The sequence below is a fragment of the Amblyomma mixtum genome, chromosome 3 (assembly GCF_055824585.1).
Source record: "Amblyomma mixtum isolate Tamu chromosome 3, ASM5582458v1, whole genome shotgun sequence".
Classification (NCBI taxonomy): domain Eukaryota; kingdom Metazoa; phylum Arthropoda; class Arachnida; order Ixodida; family Ixodidae; genus Amblyomma; species Amblyomma mixtum.
In genome coordinates, this window is record NC_143014.1 from 330368223 (window position 1) to 330387406 (window position 19184).

The 19184-nt window shown below is 48.0% G+C and overlaps 1 protein-coding gene across 1 annotated transcript; it reads left to right on the plus strand.

The window, feature by feature from the left end:
* Nucleotides 1-2105: 2105 nt before the first annotated feature.
* On the plus strand, nucleotides 2106-18993 carry LOC149355932 (uncharacterized). Its single transcript, XM_089576222.1, has 7 exons — nucleotides 2106-2148; nucleotides 2557-2643; nucleotides 4347-4594; nucleotides 13373-13532; nucleotides 14108-14250; nucleotides 14309-14459; nucleotides 18986-18993. Exons 1-7 carry the CDS (start codon nucleotides 2106-2108, stop codon nucleotides 18991-18993), a joined length of 840 nt encoding a protein of 279 aa, XP_089432348.1.
* The last annotated feature ends 191 nt before the right edge of the window (nucleotides 18994-19184 follow it).

The following is a 19184-nucleotide window of genomic DNA, read 5'->3' on the forward strand; positions in this document are numbered from 1 at the left end:
GACTCCGCTTTGCACGACAATCGCGACGCCTCCAAAGAGTCTATTTGCTGGTTCACGATCGTGTCTAAAAGTTTTATAATGTTTCAGGATATTTGCATGTTGTGGACCAAGATTGGTCTCCTGGAGACATATAGCAACGGGCGAGATTGACCCTAGAATATCTTTTACGTCATTGTAATTCCTCAACATTCCTCTACAGTTCCACTGAACTAGAAAAGCCATATTTATGTTTGTTATTGGAACGATTGAGAGTTTACTTATTTTCTGGGGCCGTTATGGTGGCCCTGCCTGTTTTCCGCTGAAGAGAGCTGTTCCGCCGCTGTAAAGCAGGCGGACTGTGGGATATGTCCATCACCTCGCGAGAGGTGCTGGGCGACCGCGGACAAGCCGCGGGTGTGTGGGTGTCAGGCCTCCCCCGACGGGGGGAAGTCCTGCTCTGCCAACTCCCTGCTTTGGAGTTGGCAGAGCAGCCTTCGCTGTCCCTGTCTGGGGCGTGGATGGCCCTGCCACAGGCTCGATGAAAATGGCCTCAGCAGGTGCCAGAGTGCTGTGTGGTGCTACGCCCCTGCGCACCACATAAGCGAAGTTTGGTTTTGCTGTGAAGGAAAATGTATTGGTAAGCGCAAAACACCTCCTCGCTTCTTTGAATGAAATGTTTTCTTTGGTCTTTATGGTAATAATTTTTTTCTCTTTTTCCAGGACGGTCACGCCCTGGAGTATGCAGCTGAAACATCGGCGGGGATTCGGTATGTAGTGCCTGACGTTGACTTTCAAGTATCCGACTTCGATCGTTTCGGGCAAACTGATGGTGTTGAATGTAAGGACCATGTGTTCAGTATCTATTTCCTTGTTATCTTTGCGGATTTTGATCCTGTGGACATCAATTACATTCTGGTCGGAGAGTCCATGAAGCATTTCGGTTTCTGTTAGGTGTATAAAGTCAGCCTTTGAGATAACGCCTTTGACTGAGTTGAGGGATCGGTGGGGAGTCACGGAAACAGAGATGTCCCCTATAGAAGCAATGTTTACGAGTTTCGAGCACTGGATGCTCTCGCGTAGTTCAATGAGTAGGTCGCCGCTGGACATTATGGATACCTTGTAGCCAGGCCCTAAGGTATCTGTTAAGCATTTGGTGACAAGAAATGGGGATATGATTCGGGCTTGCTTTTCTTCACAGTTACTGTGTATTACATGAACTTTGAAAGTTGGTTTCTTTTTCATGAAAAAGTCTGCTGCTTCGTTCCGCCCTCTTTTGAGAGAGCGATCAGGTTTGGAAAAGGGGGGAGCCATATAAAATTTAGTCTCTTCGGTCATGGTGCCAGCCACCCACCATGGAGTCCAACAAGGGGACGCGACAGGAACTTGAAAGCAAGTGCTGCCCCCGCCAGCTGTACACCTAAACTATAACCAAATATGACACAACTCAGGGTAGTTGGCCAAACAAGGTTAACCCTCGCCGCCAGGAAAAAAGGAAAAAACCTAGAAGGGAGGAGGATACAGGAAAGTTGTAAGAAAGGAGATAGGACAGTGAAAGATAGAAAAGAGAACAGGAAAAGGCGACTGCCGATTTCCCCCGGTCGGGTCAGGCCGGAGGTGCCGTCTACAGGAAGCTGGGGCCTAAGTGGTGTGTTGCCTCCGCCGAGGGGCCGTAAAGGTCCAAACGCTCGGCATCGGCTCAACCACCAGGATCCCCTTTTCCCCGGACACGGCGATGCCACGCATGGCTAAACGCGGATGCTCGGGTCCGTGGTTACGCATTGCTCACCATCATCCCCCTGCGGGGATTTACCTGCGGATGCTCGGGATACCCCGTGGTTTCGCCACTCACCAACGTCTGCATGCTGCAGACGCCCCCCTGCGGGGACACAAGTGGGTTTACCGCGGCAAGCCAACATGCTGTGTCCAAAGCGCTGGCACTTGAAACATCGTCTCGGATTTGGTATGTATGGGCGGACTTTACAATGGAGTCATAGTGATGGTTCAACAGCGCAAACACACACAGACCAAGAAGGAGACAAGACACACACAGCGCTATGAATCTACACTAACTAGCCCAATCTGCAGTTCTTCTACAGTTTACAATGGAGATATGCGGAGTGGATAGAATGGTCCGTGGTGGCGCCAAGCACCAACAGCTCGTTTCAAAAGGTGCGCCTGCGGGGAGGTAGAATGGTATGTACATCCATCCACAGTTCCGGTTATTGGCGAGTGGGTTAATTGAATGTGCCAGCGTTCGAAAGCTGGCTACCAATGTTCGAAAGTTGGCTACCAATGTTTGAAAGTTGAATGCCAGTATGAGACCTTTGCTGTCCTACGCTGCAGAACGAACATCGGGTCTGCGTTGGCTGGTTGATCGGCCTAACGTTGGCCCAAAACTGGCATGAGTGTAGGGCCAATGTGTAAAGTGGTAGCGGTCGGCCGAAATGCTAGTGTAGGACCGATGTTCGTGCCAATTTTAGCCAACAGTTGCCCGACGTTCGGCCAATGTTGTTGGGCTGCCTGGGAGTGTGTTCTGTACTTCCTGGATTGCCATTAATGACGCATGTTCATCTTCAGCCCCACTGAATCACGCTGGGGAGAGCGTGCACGAAAACAGTGCGCCACCCAGCCAGCTGGAGGAATCAACAGCTGGGACTGTTGATGGTGAGATTTTCACTTTGTTTACTTTTGTGCAAAACGAGAAATGCAAGCCAAACATGGGGACACAGTGAGAGGACAGGACAAATGCTGCTTGTCCCGTATTTTCGCTGTTTCCTTTCTTTTAATTACACTCCTATTGTGTCTGGTATCAAGTGACACGACAAGATATAGAAGCTAGATCTGCTTTGCCTTAAAGAAAAACAGAGCAAATTTTAAATTTCTCATTGTACCTGCTGCTGCCGAGCAGCAGTCAACAGGCCCAGAACGATCTAGAGAATATACTTATTCAGGAAGATATTTGCACGGAGTTCTCCTCAGTGGCTTTTGTAATGGTGCTAGGAGCACATTTCTAGTTTCAAACTATGTGCTTTGAAAGGGGTCACTCTGAAAATCATCACATGTATTTCTCAAGAACGATTGTATTGAACTGAAGTGGTACTGAAATTTACAACCTAGTACTTCCATTGCTTTCTCCTCTTGTAATTCATAGTGCACTGGTTGTTGTGTGCCCTTCCCAAGAGCTGTATGTTGTGCTTTTGTTTGGTTCTTTTGGATCCTGGCATTTCTGTTGCCTCTCTCTGCCTACATCACCACCAGGAAGCCACTGTTACAGATTGTACTCTACGCAGTAGTCCTATGTTCTGTGCATTTGTTTCCTTACCAGCATAACTTGGTCGCTTCCAGAGGCACACAGGTCAGCAAGGCCCATATTGTAATTTTTCATTGTCTTTCAAAGTATTTTAAAAGTTTATTGGTTGGAAATGAATGCGGTGCCTTGGATGCACCGAAATGTGCTGAAAAAAATTAATTGCGATATCACAAAGCTCCCATAAAGGGTGCTGAAGGAGATAAGCAGCCAATAATAGTGGCATGCTCTGAAGGAGGATCTCTTGCTTAGGAAAGAACTGAACAGTCTAACTGCCTTGTGGAGCACATTAGCTGGCTCCTAGTCTTGTCTTGCCAGCAGCAAAATGGATGCATGGTAAGAGATAAATGTGACCTTGTTTTATTTCTCAACGGTTTGGCACCTCCTGTGCCTAGCAAGAAACGTTTGGTCCACCTCTTTGTTGCATTTCGCTTGTCAGCTAAGGGCTGTAATTCCATAAGGGCTATCTTTGTTGCAGTTTTAATGCATTGATCCCTGCCGGCAGTTGCAGTTAGAACAGATGTCTTCCTCCAGCATTTTGGCCAATGTGGGTGTTGCCGTAAGCAATAGTTTCCAAATGGTGCAATGCTATATTAAGGGCACAGGCCTGCTCTGCTTTCTGGCTTCTATTAGCACATGCTTCTCATGACACTAGAAGAATCAATTTGCGACTAACTGCTGCCATCTCTGCCATGGTGCAATAGCAGTGGAAATGCCTATGAAGCAATGTAAAAATTGGCGAAGCTCATAGACTGAGAAGTCCTTTATACAACAAGGCTGCAGGTTCTGTGCTAGCTATCACACATAGAGCACCTCCATTTGACCGAGGTGTTTGTCAGTGCATGGTGACATTTATGGCATTTAAATTAGGCTAGCAAGGAATAGAACATGAATTAGAAGTGTCTTCGAGGATAAAAATTGGTGGAAGTTTAGGAGCATAGTACGTGTGTGTTGCTGCCTACTGTTAGGCTCATATTGTTCTTTATTGTACCTCAGTGCGCAAATGATATTATTGCGTCCAGGTTAACCCTGCTCTCACTGAAATTGTTGATTGTTTCAGTTTCAGCTACCTTGCTGAGAATAATGCGCCTGGTGCTGGAGGTCCGACAGCAGCAGCGCGACTTGATGCAGCGCTTGCAAAGGCTGGAGGAACACGTGCTGCTGCGGTCGGACCGGCAGCTGGAGCAGAGGACTCGGCCTGTGTCCCCATCGCCACCGCCTCCCACCCTTGCACTGCCCGCATTCTCACCCGAGGAGTTGGACACTGCGGAAGCTGCCGTCCAGGACGACAGCATGGCTGCTGGACTGGTGATTTAATGTTTCTGATAATTCGTGTCTGGAAAAAATGAATGCCTACTAACGAATTGCATGAATAATGTAATTCCGAGGTTTGTGAAGAAATCTTGAGCTCCAAGAGTAGTTGCATGCCGTGCTCTGTGAATAACATGCTCTTCATAGGTATAATTCCTACTGTTGTGCTGGAGTGCGCTGTCACAGTATGTTTTGTTAATGTAAATATCTTGTTCATGAAAGTTGTTTTTTGATATACACACTGGTTGTTTCAGTGAACATTTTCAGGAATTCCTAAGAGTAGGGAGTTCAAAAGAGAAGAAATATTTGCAGGTACACACGCACAGTTGTAGCAGACACTGTACTGCAAACTTTTTCTAATTATACAATTAACTGAAACCCACTTATTAACTTTTTAATTGACGCAGTTCAGTGGTTAGTGCCAGAGGGAGTACGAAGCCACGAACGCTGCCATATCTTTTTTAAAATAAAGAAAAGATTTTTTGTAGAAATTCAGGAATTCAGACATTTTTTCCACACGAAACCGAAAATTAGCGCAAGAGGCGCACATGAAGTTCAGTGAAGATGGCGACGTCTGCTGATGACGTGTTGCAGGGCCTACGGTACCAAACTTTAACTGTGTGCTCTACTTTAGTGTGTTGTGCACCTTATTTCGCTTCATTGTTCTAAAAAATAACCCTGCTGCTGAGGAGGTGGAGGAGGAGAGTGCAGTACCTCGGCGACCTGCTCCTGTATGACACGCTGGATGTTGGTAGTGAGCTGCGGCGCAGGAGTAGGTGGGCTGGTCGACAAGCACAGCTGGCGGGCGACTTCTTCACGGACGTACTGCTGAATGTGCTGGAGGAGCGACTGATGGTCCAGAGCACCGTCCCGGGGAAGAGTCAAGCTGTAAATATTTGCCTCTTGAAAGCCGGCTCGGCGGGTCGAAAGGCGCTGTTTGCGCAGCTCATCGAAGCTTTGGCAGTGGCTTATCACGTCGGAGACAGACTGGGGATTCTTCGCGACGAGCATCTGAAAGGCGTCATCATCAATGCCTTTCAGAATATTTCGGATCTTGTCTGCCTCGCTCATGGAAGCGTTGATGCGTTTGCAGAGATCGACTACATCTTCGATGTAGCTGGTAAAGTTTTCGCCGCTTAGTTGTGCCTGACTGCGCAAGCGTTGCTCGGCACGAAGCTTACGCACAGCGGGACGGCCGAAGACCTCCGTGAGGCTGGTTTTCAGATCCGCCCAGCTGGAGATGTCCGCTTCGTGGTTGCGGAACCATAGATTGGCCACGTCGCTTAAATAAAATATAACGTTGGTAAGCTTGACGCTGTCGTCCCTCTTGTTATACGCGCTTCCGCGTTCATATGAGTCCAACCAATCCTCCACATCGGTGTCATCCGTGCCGCTGAAGATCGTGGGGTCGCGCTGACGGACGGCACCAGAACAGATGACAGACCGGCCAGCAGGCTGGACAGGTTGTGCCGGGGGCACCGTGGTAGAGCCTGGAAGCCTGGCCATGGTGGCGTATCTCGATGGTAAGAGCAGACAGCACCTCCACCAAGTGTAGTGTATTGTAGTCTTCGAAGGAGCTGCGTCGCGAACGGCTAGCGGTACGCCTCGGTTCAGTCCAGAGGTAGCGATCAGTCCCAGCGGCAGCGATCAGAGCACACGCACGAGCATCGGCGCCGCTGTCTTCGTTCTCTTCTTCCTTACGCCAGCCGCCCAAGGTTCGGGAGCCGAAGGCCTGTCTTACACACTTGGCAATGACTATCCTTTTCTTTACACCAAGATGTGGTGTGAAACCGCGTATATGAGATATATGTCTCTTGCAGCCCTTTTGTCTGGAACGGCTTTATTCCAACTCGGCACACGGGCAGGAAAGAGCGGCGCAGCGCTCTGCCGTGGCCTTTATATAGCATCCCCGAACGCCGGCGTGCGTCCCACTCGGCTCGCCTAGAACGCCGGCACGCGTCCCACTCGGCTGGTCCAGAACGCCGGCGCGCGTCTCACTCCGCTGGCCCAGAACGCCGGCGCGCGTCTCACTCGGCTCGCACAGAACGTAACAACCTTCTGACACCAAAAGGCTTTCCAGACAACCTTCGGTGTCGCCGCTTGCTCGTCGTTCGTCGATTCGCCCGAAACTAACAGCTGGTTGGCAGCGGTGGGGATCGACGACTCCGGGTTCCGCGGCGGTTGTCGGTGAGTGCCTGAGAGGTCTCTTTTGTTCACCAGGTAGCTTAAAAGGTGAAAATAGACTGTCACTGACTAGAAAGGGCAGTGGGTGGAAAGCAGCCAGATTTTTTTCCTCGTAAAGTTTTCGGTCGTAGCAAGGTGGATCTCGGTGCAATTGTTAAGCCCGAATTAATGCTCTTAGCCGAAGAGCTGGGCGTAAAGGTGGCGAAAGCCATGAGAAAGCCCGAGATCATCTCGGCCATCGAAAAGTGTGGCGCGGACGCCGATGAAATTTTAGAATCTTGGACTGAGGTGCAGAGGAAACGGAAGAAAGAAGAACTTGAGCTAGAAATGCTTAAGCAAAAGGTTAAGAATGACGAGGAAGCCATGGCGGTCGATATATCGACAAAATTGGACATGCGAAGTCTCTTGCAGCCCTTTTGCGTCAGAGGAGACATAGGTCTCTACCTAGTAAATTTTGAGCGGGTGTGCAGAAAAGGGGGCTTCGTGGAGTCGAGCTGGCCACAAAGGCTTCTGAGCTTGCTGCCAGCGGAAGTGACTGACGTTTTGGCAAGGTTAGATTGCAAAGAGGCGGATGATTACTCGTCCGTAAAAACCTGCCTACTGAAGAAGTTCAGGTTGTCCCCTGACGTTTTTCGAATAAAGTTTCGAGAGGCAAGGAAACAGCCGGAAGAAAGCTATGCCGAGTTCGCTTACAAGTTAATGGGCTTTCTAGAGAGTTGGCTCCGTGGTGTAGACTCTTATGAGGACCGCGAAAAGGTGCTAGCGCAGATTGCACTTGAGCAGTTTTTCTGTTCTATTCCTTCAACCCTGAAGGATTGGATTCAGGACAGGCCAAATGTACAAACCGTACAAGTGGCGGCAGATTCCGCAGACCTGTATCGCTCCAGACACGAGAAAACGTTTAATAACGAAAAGCCTAGTTTGTCCGAAGCCACGAGCGAGGAACGGTTCGTGCGTTGTCTAAAAACGCAGAGTGTTCGACGCATGTTCCACCTTCAAAGGAAGCGTTGGATCCAGAAAAGCAAAAGCTAAAAACAAAGTCGTTTGAAGCAAGAAACCCTATTCTTTGCTACAAATGTCACCAACCGGGTCATGTGGCTTCCGGCTGTCCTGTGCCTAAAGTGTCACCGGTTAACTTGTGCATGGATAAGGCAGAAGACCTGCTTAGGCCATACTGGTACGACATAGAAGTAAATGGTCAGTCTTGCAAGGCTTTAAGAGACACAGGAGCCACACACGACCTGGTTCATTCCTCGCTAGTGAAGCAAGACGATTTCACAGGCGACTGCGTGGGGGTTCGACAGGCCCTGGAAGATCGTACAATCAGCTTGCCAGTAGCCAGAGTAAAACTAGACGGGCCTTTCGGTGTAGTAGACACGGAGGCAGCAGTGTCCGACGGAGTATTGCCAAACTGCCCGTACATTCTTTCGAACAGAACGGCAAGGCAGCTCGATGACTCGGGCGTCTCGCTTGACATGAATCCCGTTCTAGTAGTGACTCGCTCCATGACGTCAGCGAACGGCTCTGAGCCGCAAACGCTCGCGACGAGGGCAGAAGGTGATGAGTCAGATAACGAAACGGTAGAAAGGATGCCGGAGGATACGCTCGAAAAAGCAGACGTAACCACGCTGGTTTCGCCGGAAAGCGAAACCAGCGTGGTTTCTGGTTCTGGTAAATGTTGATAAAGCCACACTTACCAGAGAACAGGCCACGGACCCAACGCTAGGAAAATGTCGAGATAGCCTGGGAAAAAATGTAACACCGAATATCTCGTTTTATGTGAAGAACGGTATTTTATTTTATTTATTTATCGGTGTTATTTTATTGTTTTACTTTTATTTTTATTTTTGGCCACTTACGGATGCCCTCAAGAAAAAGGAGCCCAATAACATTGTATGGGACGATCGTAAGCGTCAAGCGCTTGAGTCCCTGAAGCTGGGATTGACAACTCAGCCTGTGCTGGCCAACCCAGACTACGCGAGGCCTTTCCTGGTGCAATGCGACGGTAGCGAAAGAGGTATGGGCGTGGTACTAAGCCAAGAAAACTACAAAAGGGAAGAACACCCGATTTTGTTTGTCAGCAGGAAGTTTATTTCGAGCGAACAAGCTTACAGCACAATTGAAAAAGAATACGCTTGCCTGGTGTGGGCTGTCGAGAATCTTCGCTGTTACCTTTTGGGCTCTGAATTTATACTAATTACTGATCATCGACCGTTGACATGGCTCCAGCAACTGTCTCAAAAGAACGGCAGATTGCTCCGGTGGAGTTTAACTCTCCAGGAATATGCTTTTGTGGTAAAGCATAAGAGAGGTAAACTGCATGCGAACGCAGACTTCTAAAGTCGGGCGCACGAATAAGTACGCCATCTAGAGTTCTTGTTTCTTTTGGCTCATCTGCATCACTGTACATAGTCTCATCAGACAGTCATTCATGCTTATTCCTCTTTCAAATGTTCGCTACTAATCTTTTTCTTTAAGGGCAAAAATCTGGTTGCATTTAGGAAGACTTTTGGGCAGTATAATGAGGCAAACAAAGGCACTTTCGGTGAACAGAATTGACATCTTGGGCGCCTCGGTGGCTTCTGTGGGGCTTGGTTGTTGTTTGTTTCCACGTCTGCCCAGCCATCAGCCTCTTTCAAGAATGGGATGCCGGTGGCTTCGGCCAGAGGTTAAAAAAGGCACCGTCGGGGCAACCCTTGATGCCTGGCCAGTGCAGTCCACATCTCTTCAACGGCACGGAGGCCGTCACAACGATGTGTGGGTGATTTCATCCTCGTGCTACAACCCCCTCCTCCAGCCAGACCTAGGAACGGTGTGCTGCTGTGCTGTGCTGGTGCTTTCGTCTGTGGACTCCACCGCACCAGATCTCGGAAACAGGATTTCAACAGCGCCGAACTGTTCGTCATGAGATTTATATGGAGCAGCGGTGCGTGTTGCTCTCACGAAGTACATTATTGTCGACTTGCGACTGTGGGGGAGCTCTTCACAGCTGTTGGCATAACAGCGAAGAACTTGTTCAGATTATGTGGTGCCCTCCTAAAAGGGGGAGGAGTTGTTACGTTCTGTGCGAGCCGAGTGAGACGCGCGCCGGCGTTCTGGGCCAGCGGAGTGAGACGCGCGCCGGCGTTCTGGACCAGCCGAGTGGGACGCGTGCCGGCGTTCTAGGCCAGCCGAGTGGGACGCGCGCCGGCGTTCGGGGATGCTATATAAAGGCCACGGCAGAGCGCTGCGCCGCTCTTTCCTGCCCGTCTGCCAAGTTGGATTAAAGGCGTTCCAGACAACCTTCGGTGTCGCCGCTTGCTCGTCGTTCGTCGATTCACAGTACCGCTTGCAGTTCGAACTGGGCACCGTAGCCACTGCAGCACGTCATCTGCGCTCAATTTCAGTTTTGCTTGGAAAAACTCGAATTTCTCAGGGCCGTCCAGCAGGTCATCGAGGCGCTGGCCCGGTAGGGACCCAGCGAACCGGCAACGGCGAGCGGTGACCCAGGCCGCGCGACCGGCGCCCAGAGGACGACGTAGGCCCCGTCCGGAGCGCGCGCGCGCGCGCGCGAGCGCGCGTTCTACTGCAGGCCCCAAATAAACGTTTTCACAATCCAATCTCAGGTTGCAGGGCTTTTGGAAATCAGTTTTTTGTTTCAAAGGCTGACATTCCATTGCCTTGTATGTCACTTCGAACTCCCCTTTGGCAGTAATTATTGAACTGTGTTAATTAAAGTTAACAAGCGAGTTTTTAATTACCTGTATAATTAGGATGCAGTAATTTATGTCCACCACTGCTGAGAGATCGTTCCTCCAAAAAAAAAATTGTTTTCCCATATCGAGCTTGCGCTTCTTTAGGAATTTTTTAGAGTGTTCACTGGAACGCCCTGTCGATTCCTTGTGTGGTGAGATGTACTTTTGGAAGCAAAAGTGGTACACAATGCCCAGCCGGTAGCAGAGCTTGCAAAAACTGCATCACGTTTCGAGACAGCTGTTAGGGGACTCTCTTTATCTGCTCTTTGGCTCCTATCAATTTGTTGGGCTCAGTAGCAGTGCTGAATATGTGGCGCTCGCAATATTGCTTACGGCAAGTGCCAGTTGTCACGTCATGTTTCAGCCACGCAGTGCAAAGAAAATGCCACCTGCGAGACTGCTGTCGCATCAGAGCGTTTAGGCGAGAAGGAGCGCTAAACATCAAGCAGAGCTACTGATGCTGGTTTTGTGCGAAGCATTACACCTGTCACATCTTGTAGCAGCTTGGTATTTGGCGGTGCAGTCACAGGCTTTTTTGGGGCAGTTGCTCTCAGATGGTGTCACTCGATGTGATTCGATGCAGTTTTCCAGAGCTCTGCCGGTGGCCGGTCGTTGCATAACAGACTTGGTGCCTACAAATTTTATTTCTCATTCCAATATTTCTGTGATTACATTATTGTTTTACATAGATCAACAGCAAAAAAAAATCCCCTATGCTTTTGTTGCCTGTGGCTGCCTTTCTTCGTATGTGTCTCATAACGAGCCCCTCATTTTCCTTACATTTGTCATTTATTGTTGTGCTGTTTTAATTTAGTTCAGCAGTGGACTTTGTAGCTAACATTAAGGATGTTGTAAGGTCTGTTTTACAGGAAGCTGAGCTTTCGGTTAATATACTGTTGCATGAACTGCTGTGAACACAGCTGGAAGTTGGTCCTCTCTCAGCGCGTCTTTAATTTCGGCTAGGTTTCCCAAATAATGGGGCAGCTTTAACCCACCTCTTCCCTGTCTTTTGCTCACATTATGCACGTTTCATTACTTAATCTGCCGACAAAAACAAGCAACATCATTTAATTAAATGTGGTTGCTAAGCACGCAGCTTTACTCAGGTGCTTGGGGATTTAAATAAGCGTCCTTTGTATAGCATTAATCAGACTGCTCAATTTCAGGGAAGTGAGCCCCGCCATGGTGGCTCAGTGGTTAGAGCACTCGACTGCTGAACCCAAAGACACAGGTTCAAACCCAGCCGTGATGGCCAGTTTTCCATGGAGGCGAAAAGCAAGGCGCCCGTGTGCAGTGTGATGTCAGGGGCGCATGTTAAAGACCCCACGTGGTCGAAACTTCCGGAGCCCTCCAGCACATCCAGCACATATATCTGCAAAAAGCATTATAGTTATAATATAAAAAATTCAGGGGGCACTTTGACTGTTTAAAGTGCGTAGAGGCGAAAGCGTTTTCCGCACCACTTTGACTGCTTCTGTGGCACTGGTGGTGTCACATATAATTGAGTACTAATTGCTAAGTGACGACAAATCACTAACTAATGGTTAATTACTGATTTGTGCCTGGTACTAATGAATTGCTAATTAATGACGCTTAAGCTTCGCCTTTAGGAGTGGAACGCGACAGCGTGTTGTAGCGCTGCCAGGGAGTCCACGGAACGCCACCACCCGTTCGGCGCGATGCCTTGCCCTTCGAACGCTTTTTGAGGAAAGGAAATGGCGCAGTAATTCTCTGTCATCTCGGTGGACACCTGAACCGCACCGTAGAGGGAGGGAGGAAGTGGGAGTGAAAGAAGAAAGACAAAGATGGCCCGTAATGAAGGAAGTGATAATTGTATTTGAGGAAAGAAAATTACGCAGTAACTGTCTCGCATATCTCGGTGGACACCCGTCAAAATTCAATTCAGGGGGGGCACTTTTTTGGCCTAAACTGCGGTCACTGATGTGTGGTTAAGATGTTAAGCTTCGCCTCTAAGAGTGGAACGCGACAGTGTCTTGCAACGCTTCCAGGAGTCCATAGAGCGCCATCGCCCATTCGGTTCTATGCCTCGCACGTCGGTGAATTTGTTTTTGAGGAAAGGAAATGTATCTGTCTCACATATCTCGGTGGACACCTAAACCTCGCCGGAAGGGAAGGGAGGAGGATGGGAGTGAGCGAAGACACCGTATTCACTAGACGCACCTTTATTCTTCCCAAACCATCGAGCTGGCATGGCGGAGTGGATAGCATGCTCGTCTCACACTCCGAAGACCGGGGTTCGATTCCCGAGCTCAACCAATTTCTTACTCGGTTTTATTTATTTATATGGCGTGACTAGAAAAATTAATTACGCTAATTGAGTAATTAAGCAATTAACTAAGCTCAGTCCCACTTACTTGGAGCATCACTATAAGATCCCTTCAATTGGTTGCCTGGTTACTAGCCAAAGTACAATTGGCCCGGTTTGAAATTCGCGCACTGTGATGTCACGACCGTTTGGACCAACTGAAAAGCGTGACATTTCTGTCGACAACTGCTGCTTACATCGATGAGACATTAAAGGCTTTCGCCTTAATAATTTCCAAGATGCAAAGCATAATGGGTAGGAGTTGGCCACCTTTGCTCAATCGCTAAATTTTCTCTGCTCTTAGTAAACTGGGGAAAACAATGTCCATATTGGCTGTGGTGCTTTCTGCTGGTAGCAACTAGCCAAGCTATTGTATCATACAGAAATTATGCATTATGATTGTAGGTACTCGCATGGGCTGTTGACAGGTAGTCACACAACTGCCTTAGCTATTCGATTCTGCAGAACTAAATGAAATTATAATTGATGTTTGTGCCTAATAGCTTGTGCACCTGTGGTGTTTCTTTTCAGCGAAAGCAGCTGGTCCGCCTGGGGGGCAAGGGCCTGAGGGAGGTGGGATCCAACATAATGACCGCCATCATGGGGGTGGCTGTACAGAGGATGTACAGCCTCTATGGCCGCAAGGGGAAGCGATCATTTATTGCCTTGAAGCTATGCAAGGTGGCAATAGGTATATTGTTGCAGTAGCTTTTAATTGAATTTTAAAAGATGAGTGGAAGAACATGTACCAGGTTCTGCTGCACTTTGTTTTCTTTTCTTCTTTTCATTTGATACTTTACCAGTTTTCTTTTTCATTACAGGTGAATATTTTGTTACTGTTTTTATGGGGGTAGTCATCTGCAGTTTTCATCCATGTGCATCTGAAGATATATGAGTCAGCAGATGCCTTTCAAAGAAAGCTCTCGCACCAGTCACATCCATCTCTTGTCATGTGTTGGTTGTTGGTAGTCGTGGTAGTGTTGGTAGTCGTGGCTTGTATCTGCCAGCCATTTGTGCTCCCATATGTTAGTCGTGCAAAGTGGTCGACCGTGATGTCGCAGCAGCTTTATACAGTTGGTTAGAAGAGCTTTCCGGTGGATTTTTTCCTCAAGTTGTATTTGGATACTGTAGTCCTTTCATTTTGGCACTCACTGATTAATATGTACTTGTGGCCTTTTCTGTTTTCTCTGTTGCTGAAATAATCTTGATTTCTGTGAACGAGCAAACTTTGTCTGCTGGCCTAAAATGAACGCTTATCTTATGCAGATTCCACCTGTGAGAAGACGGGGGTGGATGGGGTGGAAGCACCGGAGTTCATTAGGAAGTGGTTGTCATGTTCGGTGGACCGTGGCGGCGGACGCAAAATGCGATTTGCCGAAGCGTTTCTGCCAGGCACCGCTGCCGGCCTGGCAACCACTGCGAGCCCCTGTGCTTCAGCCCCCAGCACACTGCCCTCCCTTCCCCAAGCGGCGCCCACCTCCCAGAATCCCTCCTCCCGCGCGGCCCTTGCTCCCTCCCAAGGTGCCGCCTCCTGCGCGGCCCCCGCTACCTCGCAGGACTCGTGCAACCGCGCGCCCCAGCCACGACCTAAGCCCACCCCTTGCCCTGCTTGAGCTAGGCATGGTCCTAATATTTAATAAATTGTTGCTCAGTTGGATTCTTTCGTTGCCTCATTTTGTTGTGCATGTGTATAGAAGAGATGATTGCAGCTTTGCAATGCCAAAACCCATGGCTTTCCCAATGCGAACATTAACTGGAATGTGAATATTCGCTGAACTGGAAATGCAATGGCATAAACTTCGGGCAAGCGTTAGCAGAAAGGCTGAACAGTGGCCTAATTGTGGTATGTGAGGCCGGTGTTGGTAGAGCGGCTGAAAATGGGTACAATAGCGGCATGAATGTAGGTTCAGTGTTGGTAGAGCGGCTGAACAGTGGTCTGATAGCGGCATGAATGTCGGTTCATTGTTGGTAGTTAGTTAGGTCCAGTCTTGGCCCGATCATCAGGCCAAGGTTGGAAAAAGTAACTTTTTGCCCTAATGCCGACGTCGGTACGACTTTCGAGCCGGTTTTGACCAGCATTATGCCAGCGTCGGTCTATTGTTGGTGTGCTGCTTGGGATCTCAGCCTTCCTCACAGGACGAGAGGGTGGATGAGGTGTGGTTCAAAAAATCTTGTTGTAAAAAGCTCACCATTATTTATTGCCTCTACAATTTGTCTAAAACACCTGCTATGTTTAAAAACTTAAAAACATGTGAAATGTCAACAAGTGCATGTTCACCTACCAGCAATGTTGTGTGGAATGGGATTTGTTCATTATAAAAGACTGTAAAATGCTTCTTCCTTAGTCTTTCTAGTTTTCTGCATCAGAATAAAATATGGTTTATTGTTAGCTCATATTGGCATAATTCACATTATGGCTTGTCTTCTTTTGTTAGTAGGAAATTGTGTGTGAAATGCGTGTGCCCTATACGAAGACGACAGATAACCACTTCTTTGAAACGCTCCCGGTGGGTGCAGGACTGCCACTCACCTAAATCTGGCTTCAAGTGTAACTTGTTATTTACCTCATTGTTCCAAAATGACTGCCATTTTTCTCTCAATTTACGCTGTATTAAGTTTACGCAATCTATAAAGGGCATATTTACTTTTTTATTTCCTTTCCACGAGCTTGAGCAGCACAGAAGTCTGCTCTCTCGTTTTCTTTTATTCCGACACGACTCGGGACCCAGCAGAGTTTAATGTTCTGTCCTTGACCTGCTGCTGTTACTATGTTATGTATGATGTCGCCAAGCATCGGAGTGGTTGCATTTTTGGAGTGGAGAGCTGTAAGTACACTGAGAGAGTCTGTGTAAATAATACTGTTCCTGAGGTTCTCTGTTACTATTTTTCTTACGGCTATGCATAGACATAACATTCTGCTGTGAAGATACATGCACACTGTGGGAGTATTGTTATTTCCTTCTCATTTCCTCTAACCACTGCGCTTCCTACGTAGGTATCTGTTTTTGAACCGTCAGTATAAAAGTGCGTGAAACCATTGTATTTTTCTTCCAGTGAAAGAAATTCTTGTATTATATGTTGCTGTGGAGTTTGCTTTTTGTGAAATTGTGTAAGGGTAAAATCGCATATCGCAGGAAATTTGTACCATGGAGGCAGTGGATCTCGTCTCAGTGCAATGCTGGGTAATTTGTTCAGTACGCCGAGATTCTGGCAAATTTCTTCAAAACGCAATAGCAGTGGCCTGTTGGTTTGCGGTTTGTTATTAAAGAGTGTTATTGATAGACACTTTGTAACTATTTCGTAACAGATGTGTTTTGGTAGGGAACGGATTTTTAGAACGTATGAGCATGTAAGTATGCTTCTTCTATCTGTAAGAGATGGTTAAACGTAAAGACTATATGGGTGACGTCCTGTAAGCTCCAGTAAAAAGACGCAAACCCAAATTATGCACTGGATCTAGTCGTTTCAAGTACGATGGCCTTGCTGATCCATACACTATGCAACCATAATCTAAGCAGGATCGTACCACAGAGCGATAAATCTGTAAAAGGCTTGCCCTGTCAGAGCCCCAGTGTTTGTGCGAAAGGACTTTGAGTATATTCAGTGATCGAGAAGCTTTCTTTTTCATCGCATTTATGTGAGGCAGGGAAGTTAGTTTTCGGTCAAACGTTATGCCTAAGAATTTGTGTTCAATTTTTAAAGGTAACGCGGTTTCATTTAGGTGTGTGAGGATGTGTGAGATTGCAGGTTGTATTTAACACAAACAATAAAGGTATAAGCAATAAACGAGGCGGCTTTTATAGGAAAGGAAACCAATTTCAGTATGGGCGTGAAAAGAGGAAAGAGACAAGAGAGCAACGCAACAACACACGGAAAAAACACACAGGAGAACAGAACACAATCATCGCAAAACATACAGGAAAAAGAAAGTCAAAAAGGAAAGGCACACTACTTGTCTCTCATACGAGCATCGACCAGGGAGGACCGGCTGGGTGTCGGGCAGTCAGGCAGTCTCTGGGCGTTCCAGTGTCGATGCACTGTTGCCTGCGTTTCCCCCGTTGGCCTTGAACGCTACCGCAGCGCCAGCGTCTGTGGGCTCCCAGCACGGTTCCCAGGTCTGGTAGCCCGGGTACGCCACGTAGGTGCCAGAGGCGGCCTGTGTGGAGCAGCTGACGGATGGACGGAGAAGAGTGGCGCCTGGGCCTGGTGGTTGAGGCTCTCGACGACGGATGTGCGGGTCTGGTGGCCCGGACGTCTGCGGCTGAGGCCCAAGCCCGGAACTCGGGGAGCCAGCAGAACTCGTGCACGTCCGTCGCCCACCGCGCTCTTCTCTTCTCTGCCACATAATGCTCTTCCACCTGTCCCGGCGTACCCCTCCGCACGCGCTCCTCGTGCTTTTCCGTCTTCTGCCTCACAGTCGACGCTGAGTGGCGCTATCTCCTTACAGAAGGCCCCCTCTTCAGAATTTTTTTTCCAAGGGAAAGAACTCAACTTCAGCAGAGCGACCCCAGACGCGTTCGACGATCGCACCACAGAACACCACACCACAGCGAGCACACTACACGCCACACACAATACGACGGTCGTCAATGTTCGATACACAGACATTCGAACACACAACAAAGAGCGTATATGAAAAGGAAATGTACAGCGGTCATAGAGGGGCGACGAAACACGGAAGGCATAAAAAGTAGGTAGCCGACACTCAAAAACAAACATGGACAAACACAGACAATGCCAACAAGAACAGGTGTGGGCTACATTCTTCCGTATTCCATTCTTCACATCAAACCACTTCACCGTCGCGAGAACTCTTTCAGCTAGTACATGAAATGTACAGGTTTTCAGCTAGTACAGGCGTACATGAAATGAGCGCTGAGATAGGAAGTCTTTTACGCAATTTAACATCCTGCCGCGGATTCCAAGCTCGGCATGGTCTTGAAGATACCCGAACCTACATGTTGTGTCATATGCTTGGGTTGGTCTCGTTTGGTTTATTGGGGTTTAACGTCCCGAAGCAACTCAGGCTATGAGGGACGCTGTAGTGCAGGGCTCCGGAAATTCCGACCACCTGGGGTTCTTTAACGTGCACTGACATCGCACATCACACGGGCGTCTAGAATTTCGCCTTCACCGAAATTCGGCTGCCGCGGTCGGGATCTAACCCGCATCTTTCGGGTCAGCAGCCGAGCGCCGTAACCACTGAGCCACCGCGGCGGTGTCATATGCCGTTTCTAAGTGAAAAAAGACTTCAAGACAGTGTTGTTTGTGTATAAAAGCATCTCTTACAGTATTTTCAAGGCGAACTAGGTGATCTGTAGTGGATCATCCTTTTTTAAAACCACATTGATGGATATATCCAGAAGTTCACAGGATTGGAGGATAAAAGTTAACCGTATATTCAGGACTTTTTCGAAGGACTTGGTGAGGCAACTGGTAAGGGCTATGGGTCTATAACTGCTAGGAGAGGTTGGTGGCTTCCCGGGTTTAAGAAACGGTACTATAATAGCTTCTTTCCAGGCTTTGGGTATTTTCCCTGACACCCAAACTTTGTTAAAAAAACTTAAAAGTGCCTCTACGGCAGGTTAAAAAGATGGGCTAGCATTTGGTAATGTATTTGGTCTGGCCCGGGTGCAGTATGTTTACCGGCAGAAATTACTGTTTTGATCTCGTTTATTGTAATTAAATTATTGTAAGGTTCATTTGTACCGCAACTTGTTGGTAGTCTTTGCTTCTCCGCTGTGTTTTTGTGTTTTAGAAAAGCTGCTGTGTAGTGGGATGAGCTGGATATGGTAGAAAAATATTCGCCTAAAATATCTGCCTGTTCTTCTAAACTCGTCTGTACACCGGGAGCTGTCAGAAGGGGGACTGTGAACGGAGAGTAGTTGCCATTTAGCTTTCTAACCTTCTCCCAGATTTGTTTTGAAGTGGTCGAGCTGCTTATCGACGAAACGTAATTTTTCCAAGAGGACTTTTTGGCACTGCGACGAATATATCGAGCTTTCGCTCTTGCCTTTTTAAATTTTATAAAATTGTCCTGTGCAGGGTATCTAAGAAAAATTCCCCAGGCTTTGTTTTGTCTCTTTTTAGCTTCTTTACACTCTTTTGTGTACCAGTATTTGTGATTTTGGTTTACTATTCCAGAGGATTGAGGAATAGCTTGGTGTGCAGCGGCAATAATACAGTTTGTGAAAAATTCGTTGAGTTCGTCTACGCTCAGGCCGTCAGACACTAATTTATCTAGGCTGGTTTTTTCACGGAACAGTGCCCAGTCGGCTAAGTGTAGTTTCCACCATTGCGGCTTAGTTGGGATTATTTGGGGTGAATGTGCTAAGCTAATTAG